This window comes from Lepisosteus platostomus, chromosome 7 (assembly GCF_059453375.1).
Source record: "Lepisosteus platostomus isolate fLepPlt1 chromosome 7, fLepPlt1.hap1, whole genome shotgun sequence".
In the NCBI taxonomy this organism is placed as follows: Eukaryota; Metazoa; Chordata; class Actinopteri; order Semionotiformes; family Lepisosteidae; genus Lepisosteus; species Lepisosteus platostomus.
In genome coordinates this window covers 3,249,010-3,262,837 of record NC_142617.1, presented here as the reverse complement: position 1 = coordinate 3,262,837, position 13,828 = coordinate 3,249,010, and the positions used below count along the sequence as shown (strand labels likewise).

At 38.9% G+C, this 13,828-nt stretch overlaps 1 protein-coding gene and 1 long non-coding RNA gene across 5 annotated transcripts in view; one reads left to right on the top strand and one right to left on the bottom strand.

Moving 5' to 3' along the window:
- The window catches only part of lsamp (limbic system associated membrane protein), a 628,278-nt gene that overhangs the window by 201,111 nt on the left and 413,339 nt on the right, over window positions 1-13,828 (bottom strand). The window contains exons 1-2 of one of the 4 annotated variants that reach the window (XM_088638501.1): window positions 5,498-5,516; window positions 4,963-5,041 (exon numbers count right to left, since the gene is read on the bottom strand). In XM_088638501.1, the coding sequence (XP_088494627.1) occupies window positions 4,963-5,018 (56 nt within the window). In that variant the 5' untranslated portion in view covers window positions 5,019-5,041; window positions 5,498-5,516. Of the gene's footprint in view, window positions 1-4,962; window positions 5,477-5,497; window positions 5,517-13,828 lie in introns of those variants that run through there. The other 3 variants (XM_088638498.1, XM_088638497.1, XM_088638500.1) reach the window with 3 other exon arrangements.
- Window positions 3,464-13,700, top strand: LOC148657891 (uncharacterized). Its single transcript, XR_015939988.1, has 3 exons — window positions 3,464-3,560; window positions 11,764-11,904; window positions 13,495-13,700. It is a non-coding gene; the product is annotated as an uncharacterized LOC148657891 (long non-coding RNA).

Sequence of the window (13,828 nt, the reverse complement as noted above, 5' to 3'; positions counted from 1 at the left end):
AATCAAACATATCTATTATTTAGCATTTTGTGAGCAAGACATTTTAAGCTAAAGTAAGATTGCCTCACTGTACATGAATGTGATTGAAGTTTAAATCAATTCTCTTTGCCTGCAACAAAGCTAACTTAAAAGTACAAATTTTAAAATTCAGGAGGATGTAGCCAAAGGCAACCCTAAAAGCACATCCCTTCAACATGAGAAGACAGACCAGGGTGTACGGAAACACAACACAGGAGCACTTAGAACACAGAAGAGGAGGCGCTTCTAAGGACAGACTATAGTACCATGGAAGAAACCACTGCAGCATATTACAGAAGCTAACTCACCAGGACTCTTTCAAAACAGCGGGATAAGGTTCAAGGATTTATAAAATACAAGCAACCATATGGACAAGATGAGCTAACTGACCTGTTCACTTTTGCCAACTTCATGTTTCTAGTCCCCTGCCAGTATTTCTACATCATAAGAGAAGAATGACAAAAGAGGAAGGGCTAAAGGCCAGATGCAAACATTGCATCACTAAATTGCAGCCACTCATCTCCTTATCTGCCTTGATCAAACACTGTGCTTTAGGACCTGAATCTTTCGCACTGTTCTTTTCTTCTGCAGAATCCTTCTGCTGTTATACCACTATCTATTCCCTCTATCACAACAGGCCACTAAAAAGAGTTTATCAGTATTCAAGCAGAATACACGTAGTTTTGCAACTGAAACATAATATGACCTTTCTCTAGAACTGAAGACCTCATGCAGATTGTATCTTCTGCAATGGGTAGTTTTAATCCCATAACGTACACACTGCATCCTTAACTTTGATGTTTATTTTTGCGGACATTTAGTTTTCTTTCAGGAAACAAAGGGAGGATTTCCACATTAAAGTAAAAGCGCACATTTACCTTATCATATACTGTAACAGAATTATTTTTTATGCATGTTACTTAAATAGGCACAGAGCAATTCAGACTCAAGGTGTGTCCTGGGTAATAAGCGTGCAAGAAGGAAATCCAGTCCTCAATTCAGTTAAGCGATATTTGTGGTGCACTCATAGCTGGGGATTGGGTTGAACTGACTTGTAACTTTAACTTTAACAAGATTATTCAGGCAGTATGGGTGTGTAGGAATCACACTGCACAAATAATGTTCGAGTAACTTCTAGAATGTCCGAGAGGCAAAGATTAGGGGACCAGGAGACCAGGTTCAGAGTTAAGGAAACAGAGCAATTGCAAATTCACTTGGATCTACTGACAAAACTGGACAATCTGTCAAATTGTAAGCATCTTGGAATAACCCCTGGGCATGAACTGCCACTGACCCCAGACTTTGAAATGTTGGCTCTCGAGGAAAACTGTCTAGAACATGTTTATGTTAGTTCTTGTTTTTATGCATGTTTCTGCCACATGAAAGAGACAATTAACATCCCAATGCAGCCCATCTCAAAATCCACACCATCTTCCAAAAATAATGAGCACCTCCATACCCTTGGTGATCCTTCAACAAGGTGATTTAAAGAAAAAAAAGTCTCGTTCAGAGGAAAGGCTATATCTAAGCCTGATCAATTCTGTTTGAACCATCCATTCCATTAATGCACACAGTAACATGATCCAAACATCATCTACCCAGGTCTGATAGCTTCCTCTTGTTTGCCACCTATAATGTGTTCAGATTGATGTCTGACATACAGTAGTAATAACCAAAGCCATGCCCTTTAATTGTTGTGTATTCTGGTATCAAGGTTAAGTACAAAAAAACTGACGTTAATGTTGTGCATGGATTATGATGGCATAATGCTATGGCTATAGCTGTACCAACTATCAAGCACCATGATGTCTGGTTTTCTAGGGTAAATATCTACTACAAAGCACATGTGGCATTAAGCATTATAAACCTGAAGTGCACAACTACAGTAAATGGCTGTAGCTTAAGAGTGCTTCCAAGCTCTGGTGCTGGCAAACACCATGACCTCTGGATTTTATTCCAAATGAGCTTTGAATCAGATACCAGCCAATCACTTCAATTGAACTTCTGGCTTGATTTGACTTTTTCGACCCATTTTTTCTGCGCTCACTCTTTGGTTTCAGAAATGCCCCCGAGGTCTCACGTGGTCACTGTGTCGAAGTGGACTGAAAACCAAGAACAGGTCACACTTTTTTACCCGACTGGCCATAGGAGTGTGGAACAAGCAAACCCAGTCACGTTGTTGAAGTCGATACCCTGGTTTCTTGCAAGAAACGGCTGGATGAGATACTTGACACTATTAACTTCGAACTACCAAATGGATGGGCCAGATGTTTTGAATGGTCTATTTTCTTTTGGAACCTGTATTTTTTACGCACACCCCAGTGTTGGTGTAGATGTTTTGAACAAATTCAGCAAACAGAGCTCTCTGCACTCCTTTTCTCGCGCATTCAGTGGTTTCTCTGTTTTTTTTTCTCTCTTAACAGCTCTCAACAGGCAACCAATTAAGGATGTCTTGGCACAGGTGGGTATCAAAACCATCCCACCAAAATAAAAAGCAACTCGGTGCACTGCTGAGGGGTCCAATTACTTACAACATGCATTTAGGCCAGATGTGAACCCCAAAGATTGTTTCAAAGCTTGATGCTATTAATCCCATCCACAATCTTATTGAGATTAAAGAAATGCCTCCCTCAGCAACAGATAAATTAACCGAAATGATTAAGAGCGCCCAGAAGATGTAGGAGTCTCTCCTGGAACCGGAATTAAGAGCCACTGCTGTAAAAGACCAAAGGCAAGGGGTAATTTTCAGAGAAACGCGTGCAAAAGCAGTTCTTGCGAGAAATGCTTGCGTTTCAGTTAATAGTGTTAGTATTTTTCGCTCTTTGGAAACGTCATACAGTTCGCCTTTTGTTTGGTTCAGAAATTTTTCTTCCTCGCTTTTCGCTGCTCGGATGTGATTTGATACGAACAGAGTAAAAGTGCTTTTGGCGTGGCAAGGGTGTGGCTTAAACAGAGGGACTGATTTCACTAGAATCTCGTTAACGAGGAGTTAAAAGCCGATCCAGCTATACAGTGTTTGTCTGATGAGCCCATGGTATTCCTTGAAGTCTAACTCCCGATTTTTTTCGGGCCGTGTGTTTAACTTTCCTTGTCAATGTCTGTAACATTGTAGTTACGAGGCAAACGAAGGTTTAACCACTGATGAGCTACAATCGACCCTGATGCACGTTGTCCAATTCTTCCGATTAAAATCACAAAGCTCAGAAATTAAGTACGTGGAACGCCCTTGCATGAGGCCTTGCAAATCTTAAAAGATTTAAGAAAAGTTTGTTTATGCTATTTAGGATTCGTTACCATAACCACTAATATTATATTCGCATTATCATTTTCGCAATGTCTTCCGAAATTAATCGGTAACACGCCATCATTGATATAACAACAGGACTGAATTAACGCAGTACTGTACACGGATATTTTAAAAAAGTGCGGAACCAGCACACCAAATCTACTTAAATATATAAGCGCCCCCTTCAGGCTATCCTGCGAATGGCATTATGCCTGTAGTTTCAAAGCAGTGCAAGCACTTGAATCCCAGTTCCCAGGTAAGGCTGTTTACTCTTCTGTGACCAGCAGCTGGACTCGTGAAATTGTTTACCGTGTATCGATGTTTGCATTTTGAAGGTTAAACCTCACTGCGCAGCCGGGAGGACAAGGTTAAAATAAATTAAATTCAAACATTGTGCGGTTCCAGTGGAGTTCAAGGCAGGTGTCAAATCAAAACACTAAGGAAATCACCATATTTTATCCGCCTGTCCTGATTTTCACCGTGCCTTTGTCTTGTGTTCGCTTGTTACAATTTGATTGGCGATTTATTTTTTCCTGGCGCCTCGGCGGAATGAAACAGCACAGAGACGCGAGTCTAAAATTTTAATTTTGTGCAGGACTCCTCTTCCACCAAATAAGACTGACTCCTAAGTTCAACCATAAGGTTTCTGTAGGTCAAATCAGTTTCAAAACGTACAATACGTCACTTACTTTAATAATCCAGCAATCTGACGTGTGCAACGCTACAGGCGAAAAGACAACACGACAGGAGAACAACTTTCCACCTACGTTTTTGATAGTACAGTATACCGGTATATTGATTGCACAACAGATTTTTACAACTGAGGCCAGATGACAACTCTTCACAATTCATGGGCTTGTAGTGATTTCCACTACTATGAAAACCAAGAATGTGTTTCTAAGAACAACCTTACTCTACTGTACTGCGTTCTTGGTTTTCTATCAAGCTGAATAAAAACCTAAAAACGCGACCAAAAGGAAACGGTACCTACAGTACGGCTAATTCTGACATCCCCTGTCCTACACAAACTGTAGTACAATCCCTTATTTTCATTGAACTGTCTACAGTATGTACGAGTTTCTTAAAACATTTCCTGTCGCTACCTTTCTGTCCAGCATTTCACAACTTCATGCTTCGCCTTATACCTGTAGTAACTCGCAGGACTGCCGACCACGAATCAGAATGAACGAAACTTCCTATTTCGTGTCACTTAAACTGGACAATTCCTCAATTTGTAAAAAAAAATGCCCTTGAAAATGCTTCGAACTACAGCTGGTTCCCTGTAACGTAAAACTGCCTTAGACGTATTGCACGAAGACGCTGAAATTTCTTGTATCCAGGATTTGCAAACGCGCTGCATAAATCCCCTTTTTGAGAAGTAACTGTTCTCGCACGCTGAAATTCAGCAACCTACCCCACCGCAAAAAAAAAAAACCCTAGGCTGTAACAGTGGATACTGTTTCATTTGCTGCTTAATGTAAACACTCATCAGCCTCGACACATTTACTGTACGATGAAGTTGGGAGGGGGAAACAAAGTCTCCACAACTAAAGGGGGAAAAAAAACTGATACACAAGTGAGACCAGCTGGTCGTAACGCAGATGCATCTTGTAGGAGAAAAAATGCAACAATATTTTAAGAGTTGGGTTTCTTCCTACCTTATGACCGCTGTATCACCCTGGCGAATTGTGATGTTGTCGGTTGTTCGCTGCATATCCACGCTTCGGACAGGGAGTCCTGTTGGAATAAGGCACAGTAGTCTGAGCAGAGCAGCCTGCAACTGCCTCTTACAAGATCCCCTTCCCACCATGATCGGGGTCGGCAAAGGAGTCGGAACGGCAGATCCCCAGCAGTGTTTGTGTTTTGTGCACTTTACGGAGAAAGACGCAGTTCTGTTTTGATACTCCAGAAAGGGGGCAGGTACTTAAAAAAAAAATCGCACAGAAATGGAAGAAAGCAAAGCGCGGTGATGACCAAAAGGCAGAGAGTCCAGCGGTAAAGAGGAACTCCTCAAACCTCGGCGAGTAGCGTATTCCACTTAACCTGACAGCGTGGGTATTATAAAGACCTGCGAAAGATTAGCGGAGCGCTGCTCGGAAAGTGTGTGAGATTTCAGCACTCTTACGCTCTGCCTGCCTGCCTCTCTCTCTCTTTCCCTCCCTGCTTCCAACTCAACCCCCTCCCCCGCTATACCTCACACTGTTGGCCCCCTTAGGCATCAAGCCTTCTCGAAAGCCTGATACTCCCTTATTGGTTGTCACGACAACACAGCACCATCTGAGGTCCCGTGTCTACAAAACACAATTGCAGTTTATATGCACAAATGAAGAACCCCCCCCCCACACACACACACAAACCAACCCCTCCCCGTTTAAGAAAACAAATCGTTTTGAGTTGGGGGGGACTTTCTCCTGATTTTCGAGATTGTTTTGGTCTGTGATTCTATTTTAGGGGTCGTCTTACTGTCTTGATCAGGTTGTTTTGATACACTTTTTTGGGGAGAGAGGGAGGGAGGTAGTGTCTGGTACAGTCAGGCCTTACAGCCAGCAGATTTTAGGGAATGTAAACTGATGAAGTGGCACAGTGTTGAAAACTACCCAACTTGCAAAGATAACGTGAACAATACTACTCCTAGGACAACAATTAATAACCATTACAATCACTAGCAGCATCACCACTGCTTAAAGATGGCATCACTCAAACAATACTTTTTCACATTCACACAAAATTTGGGGCTAATGGTAGGTACAGTATGTAAATGCTGGGATAAGGATGGACTCTGCACAATTACAGAGTTTTTTGGGCACAATCCTTTCCTGTTATTATTATTTAAGACACTGTGACTGAGTAAGTGCGTAATTAAATGTATTAGCATGCAGCTTGTTTTTGAAAGAGTGCTTTTTAATAACTAAAGGATCCCTCTGTTTACTTGGCAGCCAATCAAAGATGCGATAATGACAGTCCAGAATAATTGCAGTGCTGCTCGGATTCACACGTTTAGCCAAAGCTCGCATATTGCTATTATACAGCCTGGGCTGAAGAAAATAATTACTTTAGTGGGTACAGGATGTTTCACACCTGATAAAGAAGACATCTCTATTCTCTAAGAAGCTGCACATTTAAACGTTTGTCTGAACGTGTAGTGGTTGGGGTTGTTACTGAAATGAAAATGCTGATTCACCAGGAGAAGAAGAAAACTACAAAATGGGAGGGATAGAGGCAGTGGATCAGGCTTATTCATTTTACGAGTGTGTGGGATTTGTATTAACAGGAAAAGAATGACAAAAAGAAAACGCTCCCACCAATCACCGAGAAGGACGGTATCAGCATCCTCTGCACGAAGGATGTGCTTACAAATGGGAAAATAAATGCAGCAGGCATCTTTGGCTTTTAAAAAGTTTGCAGACTTGATTGGTAAACAGCGGCCTGTACAGTTGTTGGTAAAACTGTTTACTTTCAAAGGAGGAGGGGAGTAGGAACAAACCAAAGGAAACATACTGTAAAACGTAAGTGATTTTTGCATGAGACTACCTGTAGAACGTACTACCCCCAAAACAATGGCAGCTAAGATTCACTACCCAAATGGCAGACCCTCATCTCAAAATCAGACATCTGTTTCTACTTAGCTGACATTCCTGGAGCATAAAATAAACAGCAGATTGCAGAAAGAAATACTGAAGTACTTCTTCAGTTGCTTGGCGAGCATTGTATTTTTACCGTTTTAATACATATTTTTTTTCTACAGTACAAAACTTCTAAAGCAAGTAAAGTGTTTATTAGGTGATACCACTTTAAAAAACAACATTACATCCAATTTTAAGACAAAACAACGCAGAGGCTGTGGCTTGATGAAGGAATACCGTCCTTCAGTTCCTAAAAAGACTTTACCCTGCAGAATCAGAAGTGTCTGAATCTGAACAATTTGTTTCATTTTTAAATAGCATGTACTCACACAGTTCAACCCCAAAAGGAGTGGAATGAAAGGCTATTTTTCTTTCTTTTGAAATGAAGTGCAGATGTGATGAAGATAACAAGGATTGTGACTATTTTTTTTATTTTGTTAGATGCTTTTTCCCCCATTTAAATAGCAGTTCATTTTAGAATTAACATAATGCATCTTTCTACGGGGGCAGAAAGTTCATCTTTCTATGACTCATTAGTATTGGTTCAGTTACTGTATCTAGATCACCTTTTGAAGTCTCAGAATATGTAAATGTAATATATGTGTAAGATATTTCTAATGCATTTATATATAAATTCTGAAGCTAAATGATCTCACTTAGTTAAAGATATTAATAATAATCTTAATATTAATAAAATGCCTTGATACATCATTTTAAACTGCCTTACAATAAGACATACATATACAGTACAAACAATAATAAAGTAAATAGAACTCTAGAGTATACATATAATCTTTCTTCCACTCTAATTTGTCTAAGGGTAAAGGATAAATTATCACTTCTTTTTGTAGCCTCACACCCTCTGCTGGTTTTTCCTGTTCAGCAACTACAAGTTAGCAATAAAAAGCTAGCTTCTGAACTAAAGCGTTCATGTTTTAAAGTACTATACACCTACTGCAAAATAATGTTTAAAATTATTTTTAAGCAATGCAAAACAAAGCAATTCCACTTCAGCAATAATACACATACTATATTACTGTAGTTAAAAAAACACAAGCCAAGCATTATCTCCTAATGGAAATAGGTCAGTATTTTAAGAATATTTCTCAAAATGTGCAGTGAGAAATGCACATTTGTATCTGTTTTAATTCCTGTATTAATACAAACGGGAGACAAAACATTTGTTGCTCGTGTTTTTGATGAGGCTTTGTAAAGTGTATTCTTATTTATGAAGTAATAGATGGGCATGTCAGTGTACTGTATATCCAAAGAGTCCCATTTGGGAAATTAATAATACCTAACCCAAACACACAAATCATTGGGATATGTTAATGTATCACACAGTGAAGGTTCAGCTAAGGATAGACAGTAGTTCAACAGTGCATTTCAATAAAAAATTAAAAGGCATTCAGCTAAAACCACAATCCCATGAAACAGCGCTATTGTTAAGGCCAAGAAAATGCATCTCCTCCATGGAAAACACTTCATAAGCGCACCAGACTTCTGCTACAGATATCAATGTGATTTGGTGGGGAAATGGAATCCAAAAATTGGACACAATACAAAAAAAGCAGCATACATTGTTTTATCTTTCCAGTTTGTTCCTTTGCCTGGGCTCTCTCCTGATATCAGGAAAATTGCAGAATGTCTTGGAGTTAACAACAGGTGTGCCAACTCACTGAAAATCACAATTCATCAATGTTGATAAATCTAGTTGAGGAATCAGTTTGTTGACCAAAAAAAGGGGTTGGGGGTTATATAGTACTGTACATGTATGAGCTACAGGATATAAAATTCAAACTGTCTTCAGACTTTAAACAAATATATATTACCAGTTCAATATGGTAAAACCTGGTAAGTTCTTGATATTGGCAGTTGCTGAATAAAGACGTCCTTTTCTTTCTCCATCTTCTTTTCAGTACTACCTCTGTTAGACATGATCTCTCTACTCTCTGCTCTGCACTACAGCGCAAGTAGTAACCATAGAGACTCGCTGTAACTGCAGTACTACAGGGTTGCTGATCTGGTGGGGGCATGGTGGGTGTTGGTGGGGGGGGGGGGGGGGTGAATTGGGCACTTTGATCATTCTGTGCGTGGAGAGGAAGGAATAAACGAAATTATTTTCCACTTTGCATGCAGTAAGACATAAAAGAAGACAAAAGTGTTTGGAATAATTGGTTGCATTAATTAAACCACTGTAATTCTAATGATGCGACTATGCTGGCCCACATGGGAAGTTTTAAGAGATACTTCAAGCAGTGCTGCTGCTAACGCAAGAGGTAGTTGTGGACAGCTGTGGGGATACATTCTTCAGTATGTTAAGGATAAAAGGGGTCGTCAAACATGGGGAATGCATTGTTCCTAAATAATCTTTTCCAGGATTTTTTTTTGGTCATGGAGACAAGAAATATCAATCAAGTAATAGCAGAAGCAACAGACACCTGAAAAAAAAAACATTTGCACTTATATTGGGTGTTTTGGTGGACTTGTGTTTTTACTTATGAAGGAGAAACTAGATTAATAGGTTGAATGTACAGTTTGAAATGGTGGACTGCATGATACCTTATCAATTTAAAAATAATGGTAATTGTATCTGTTCGATACAGGTCTTTTTAAATATTTATATTTCCCCTCTATTCAACTTGAAGTTTGTACTGACAAAGTTTTAACAGTTTGTAACAAAAATATAAATAATAATAATAATTCTTGGCATTTATGCCAGTTCTCTTTAGCCCGGAAGTGGATCCACCACTTCATCCACTACCCACCTGTATGATTCATGGTAGCCCCCAACCACCACCACACACAGGAGAGCAGGTGGGGAAGTGAGAGACCTCCTTACCAATTGAAGTATCTCAACCCCCACACCCCACGCATTACAACTAGCTTAGTTTCCTTTAAGTGCTCCTCTCTATGGTATACACCTGAACTGTGCTCTTTGAAACTAACTGGGCAGCGTCTGGAGTGCTGAAGTAAAAAAAATGGCCAAGTGGTTCACTTATAATGAACACCTGCAAGTCTACAGAGCTGCTCTGGCTTCTGCCAGATCCTCCTGTATCTTCGACACAATCAGCTCTGGACTAGGAAATCATAAAGTGCTCTTCTCTGTTATTAACAAGCTCATTAAATCCCCGGACAACTCTACTCATTCTTCCACCCCTGACCTCTGTCTTACGTTTTTGCAATTCTTTCAATCCAAGACCGATGTTATAAATCTACAATTATCTGAATCAAGTCCTACCTGATATGGACAACTATTTGAGCCCTAGTTTTCCATTGTCATCTCCTCTGCACCAGAGTTTTCTGAATTAACCAGCTCAGATCAACTTCCAAAAATGATTAACAGCTGTAAAAGAAACTTCTTGTTACCTAGATCCCATCCCTACCTCTTTACTGAAATCTTGGCTGACAGACGTCTGTCCTTTAATTGTCCATATCATCAACCCTGTCCACGGGTGTGGTCTCCAGCACTTTAAAGACTGCATCAATCACTCCTGTACTAAAGAAACCTGGCTTGTATCCTGATATAATGAAAAAATACAGACCAATATCTAATTATCTAGGTTTAAGAATGTGTGGGTGCGTGTTAATTACAAGCTCACATGATAGCTAAAGATTTGTTTAAACCATTCCAGTCTGGTTTTCACTCTAATCATTGCACTGAGACTGCTCTTGTCAGGGTTGTAAACCATTTACTTTTTGCTTTTGACTCAGGGGCTATAAGTATCGTTAAGCTCCTTGATCTTAGTGCAGCTTTTGATACAGTAAATCATTCAGTGTTGCTCAAAAGCTTGCAAACATTATTGCCTATCAAAGGCACAGTGTTTCACTGGTTCCAGAAGGAAATGGTTCCTTCTGACTGGCAGGCAGCATTTTGGTTCTCATGAATCTCCCGCCCCAGTCAATTATGGTGTACCACAGGGTTCAGTCTTGGGCCCCTTGCTTTTTATTATTTACATGCTTCTTCTCGGTCAGATTGTAAGCAAACAGGGTCTTCAGTTTCATCATTATGCAGATGATACTCAGTTTTACAGATAAAATCTCTTCCTCCTCTGATCTACCGCCTCCACCACTTATCTTTTGTCTGCTTTTCAAGCTATTAGTTGACATCAAATTCCTTGAAACTCAAATAGCAACAAAACAGAGATTTGGAAAAGTTGGAAAGATTCTCAGTAAAGGAGGATGCCTTCCCATATCATCTTTTGTCTTTGAGCCCCACATGAAAAAAAAATGTGATGGAGACATCTTTTTTCACCTTATAAATATTGCCCACACTAGGAAATTTCCATCAGTGTCCAATGCTGAGTGATTCATACATGCAGGCTTAATTTCTGCTTCTCTTTACTCTATGGGCTCCCGAACACTATACTCAGTAAGTCGCAAAAAGTCCAAAATTCTGCAGCTACAGTAGTCTTCTAACTCACACCAGACCCTGGCAGCATATCACTCACATATAAAGTCACATATTCAATACAAGATCCTCTTACTGCCTTTAAAGCTTTCAATAATCTGGCTCCATCATCATTCCCTAAACTCCTACATGATTATACTCCCTCACATAGGCTCAATTAATTTGAGGCCGGGCCATTGCTACTGTAGGACAGTAGGACTAAATTTTGGATTTGGGTGATTATGCTTTGTTGTCGCTGCTCCATTGTTATGTGATGCCCTTCCTCAGATTCTCTGAGAGACAAATTCTTTGACTGTCTTCAATTCTGAACTTTAAATTTCCCTCTGTACCAGGGCCTACAGTATGTCTGATTGCTTTACATCTTACATCTACATCCTGTATGTTCTCAATTTTTCATCTTTTTTTTTTCTCTTTTTCCTGTATAGCATTATTTCCCCATCTGAAGGACAGCACCTCCTGCAGCAGAGTGGGGCTGGTTTTTGAATCTGGACCACCTTTCCTTGAAGATCTCCCATCCAACTACTGACCAGGCTGGGCCTTTGCTGAGCCTCTGAGATCTGATTAAAGTAAGTGAAAACCTGGTGTTGAAACATTAGAAATGAGTTTTTGATGTGTCCTACATAAGCCGCTGTTGCACTGGGGCAGTTGCCTGTTTTTATTCTGGAACGGTAAAATAAATGACCAAATTCTTAACCCTTAACTAACCTATACTAAAAAACACAATACTTGTACAATAAGTCTTCCCTTGCTGATTGGTTTATTCAGACATTGCTAGGGCAGTACGTAAGATTCTACACAACTTGTTTGCATGCCAGCAGTAGAAAATATTGTAGGTTAACCAATAAGGACTAGAAATTAAACAAGCTTTGTGCTTCCAGTCCATATTCCTTACCTGTCTTGGAAATTATTTAGCCATTGTAGTTTATCTGGGGTCCACAAATAGTCTCATTAAAGAGTCTGAAGGAATTGTTCTAAAGGCATAGTAAACTGGAACCTTAACCGCACAGGACTCTGGTAAAATACCTTATTCAGATTTACTTCACAAACATGCATCCAGGAAGATAAGAGAGGATCGTTTGTTTTAATAGAGCACTTACTCATTATTTCAGTTTAGTAGAGCCCAAAATTGGTTTTTAGGCTATGCATAAACAATCCATTTTTTAATTATAATATTCATACAGCCAGGTTATTATACTTTTCAAGTAACTATTTGCCTTGGAATTTATTTTAAATTATTTTAAGAATTTATTTGGCAAAATATTTTGTTATATCCTTCTTATAATTGGGTTTCTGTCTGGCAGACTGTCCTAGGTCAGAAAGCATTCCATTTTATTCAATTGCACTCCTCTGTGCAATGGATAAAAAGATTTATATTTAAGATCTAAACTTAATATTCAATTTTCCTATAGCAATACATTTTACAAAACTGAAAAACTAAATAATGATCCATAATGAATAGTTATGCTTTAATATAGATGTGTGCAATTTCTCTGTCAAATTGCAATATAGTATTTGTCCACGATTCTTTGGATTTGTACTCTTGTATCAGCTTACTTGATTCAGCTAAAGATATTTCACTTCTTGATTTGTATTGAGTACAAGAAATGTGATTGTTAGGAAACACTACAGACTTTGACAACAACATTATATTAACTGGATTCAAAAAGTCAAAGTCACTCACACATCTCGGTAACTTTTAAAAGAGAAGTAATTCTCATTCTTTAAATAGAAAAAAAAGGATACAGCACACGTAGTGTTAAAAACAGTTATTAAGTGAATCTTGCTTTTTTCTTACTGTTCTTATTTCTTTAGTTACCATTTTGTTGCTGTTATGCTTCAATGAATTCTCAGTAATCATATATCAAATCACTGCATATTTCATTTCGATTACCAAAATTAATACTGGCATCTCAAATCCCAACTTGCCTAACAGTTCATATTAAAAAACTACCCTTCTGTAAATCTTAATGGAGTGAAATGCTTCCAGAAAGCATTTTATTTAGTTCATTGTATCAACCCTCCTTTGTTAAAATTTAACTACTGAAAAACCTATAGAAAATGCAAACCGAAAACATTTCAAGTAAGGCCGAACAAGGCTGCTTGTTAAGTGGACCGCATATTTTTATTATTGTTGAAGACTATTGTTTGCTTTTCAGAACTTCTGCTTCTGTATGTACAGTAAGTACTGAGTCCTCACCAGTCCACAATAAATGTTCTCAGAAGGTAAGTAACAATAATAATGATTGGCATACAAAGAAGGAGGCTGGATTAAAAGGTTTTAAAGGGTTCCCACAGGCTGTTACTTCTGTAATTGAAAGGAACACAGAATATTCTATTGATTTTAGAATGTTGAGAATGCTGAAACGTCATTATTTCCAAGTTCCCAAAAAGGTCCAAAGGCTGTAATGCCATACACAAAGCAGCCAAAAACCGCCAAAAGTAGTAAATGTGCTGTTCTTCTTCACCTTGTGTAGAACACAAAACATAATA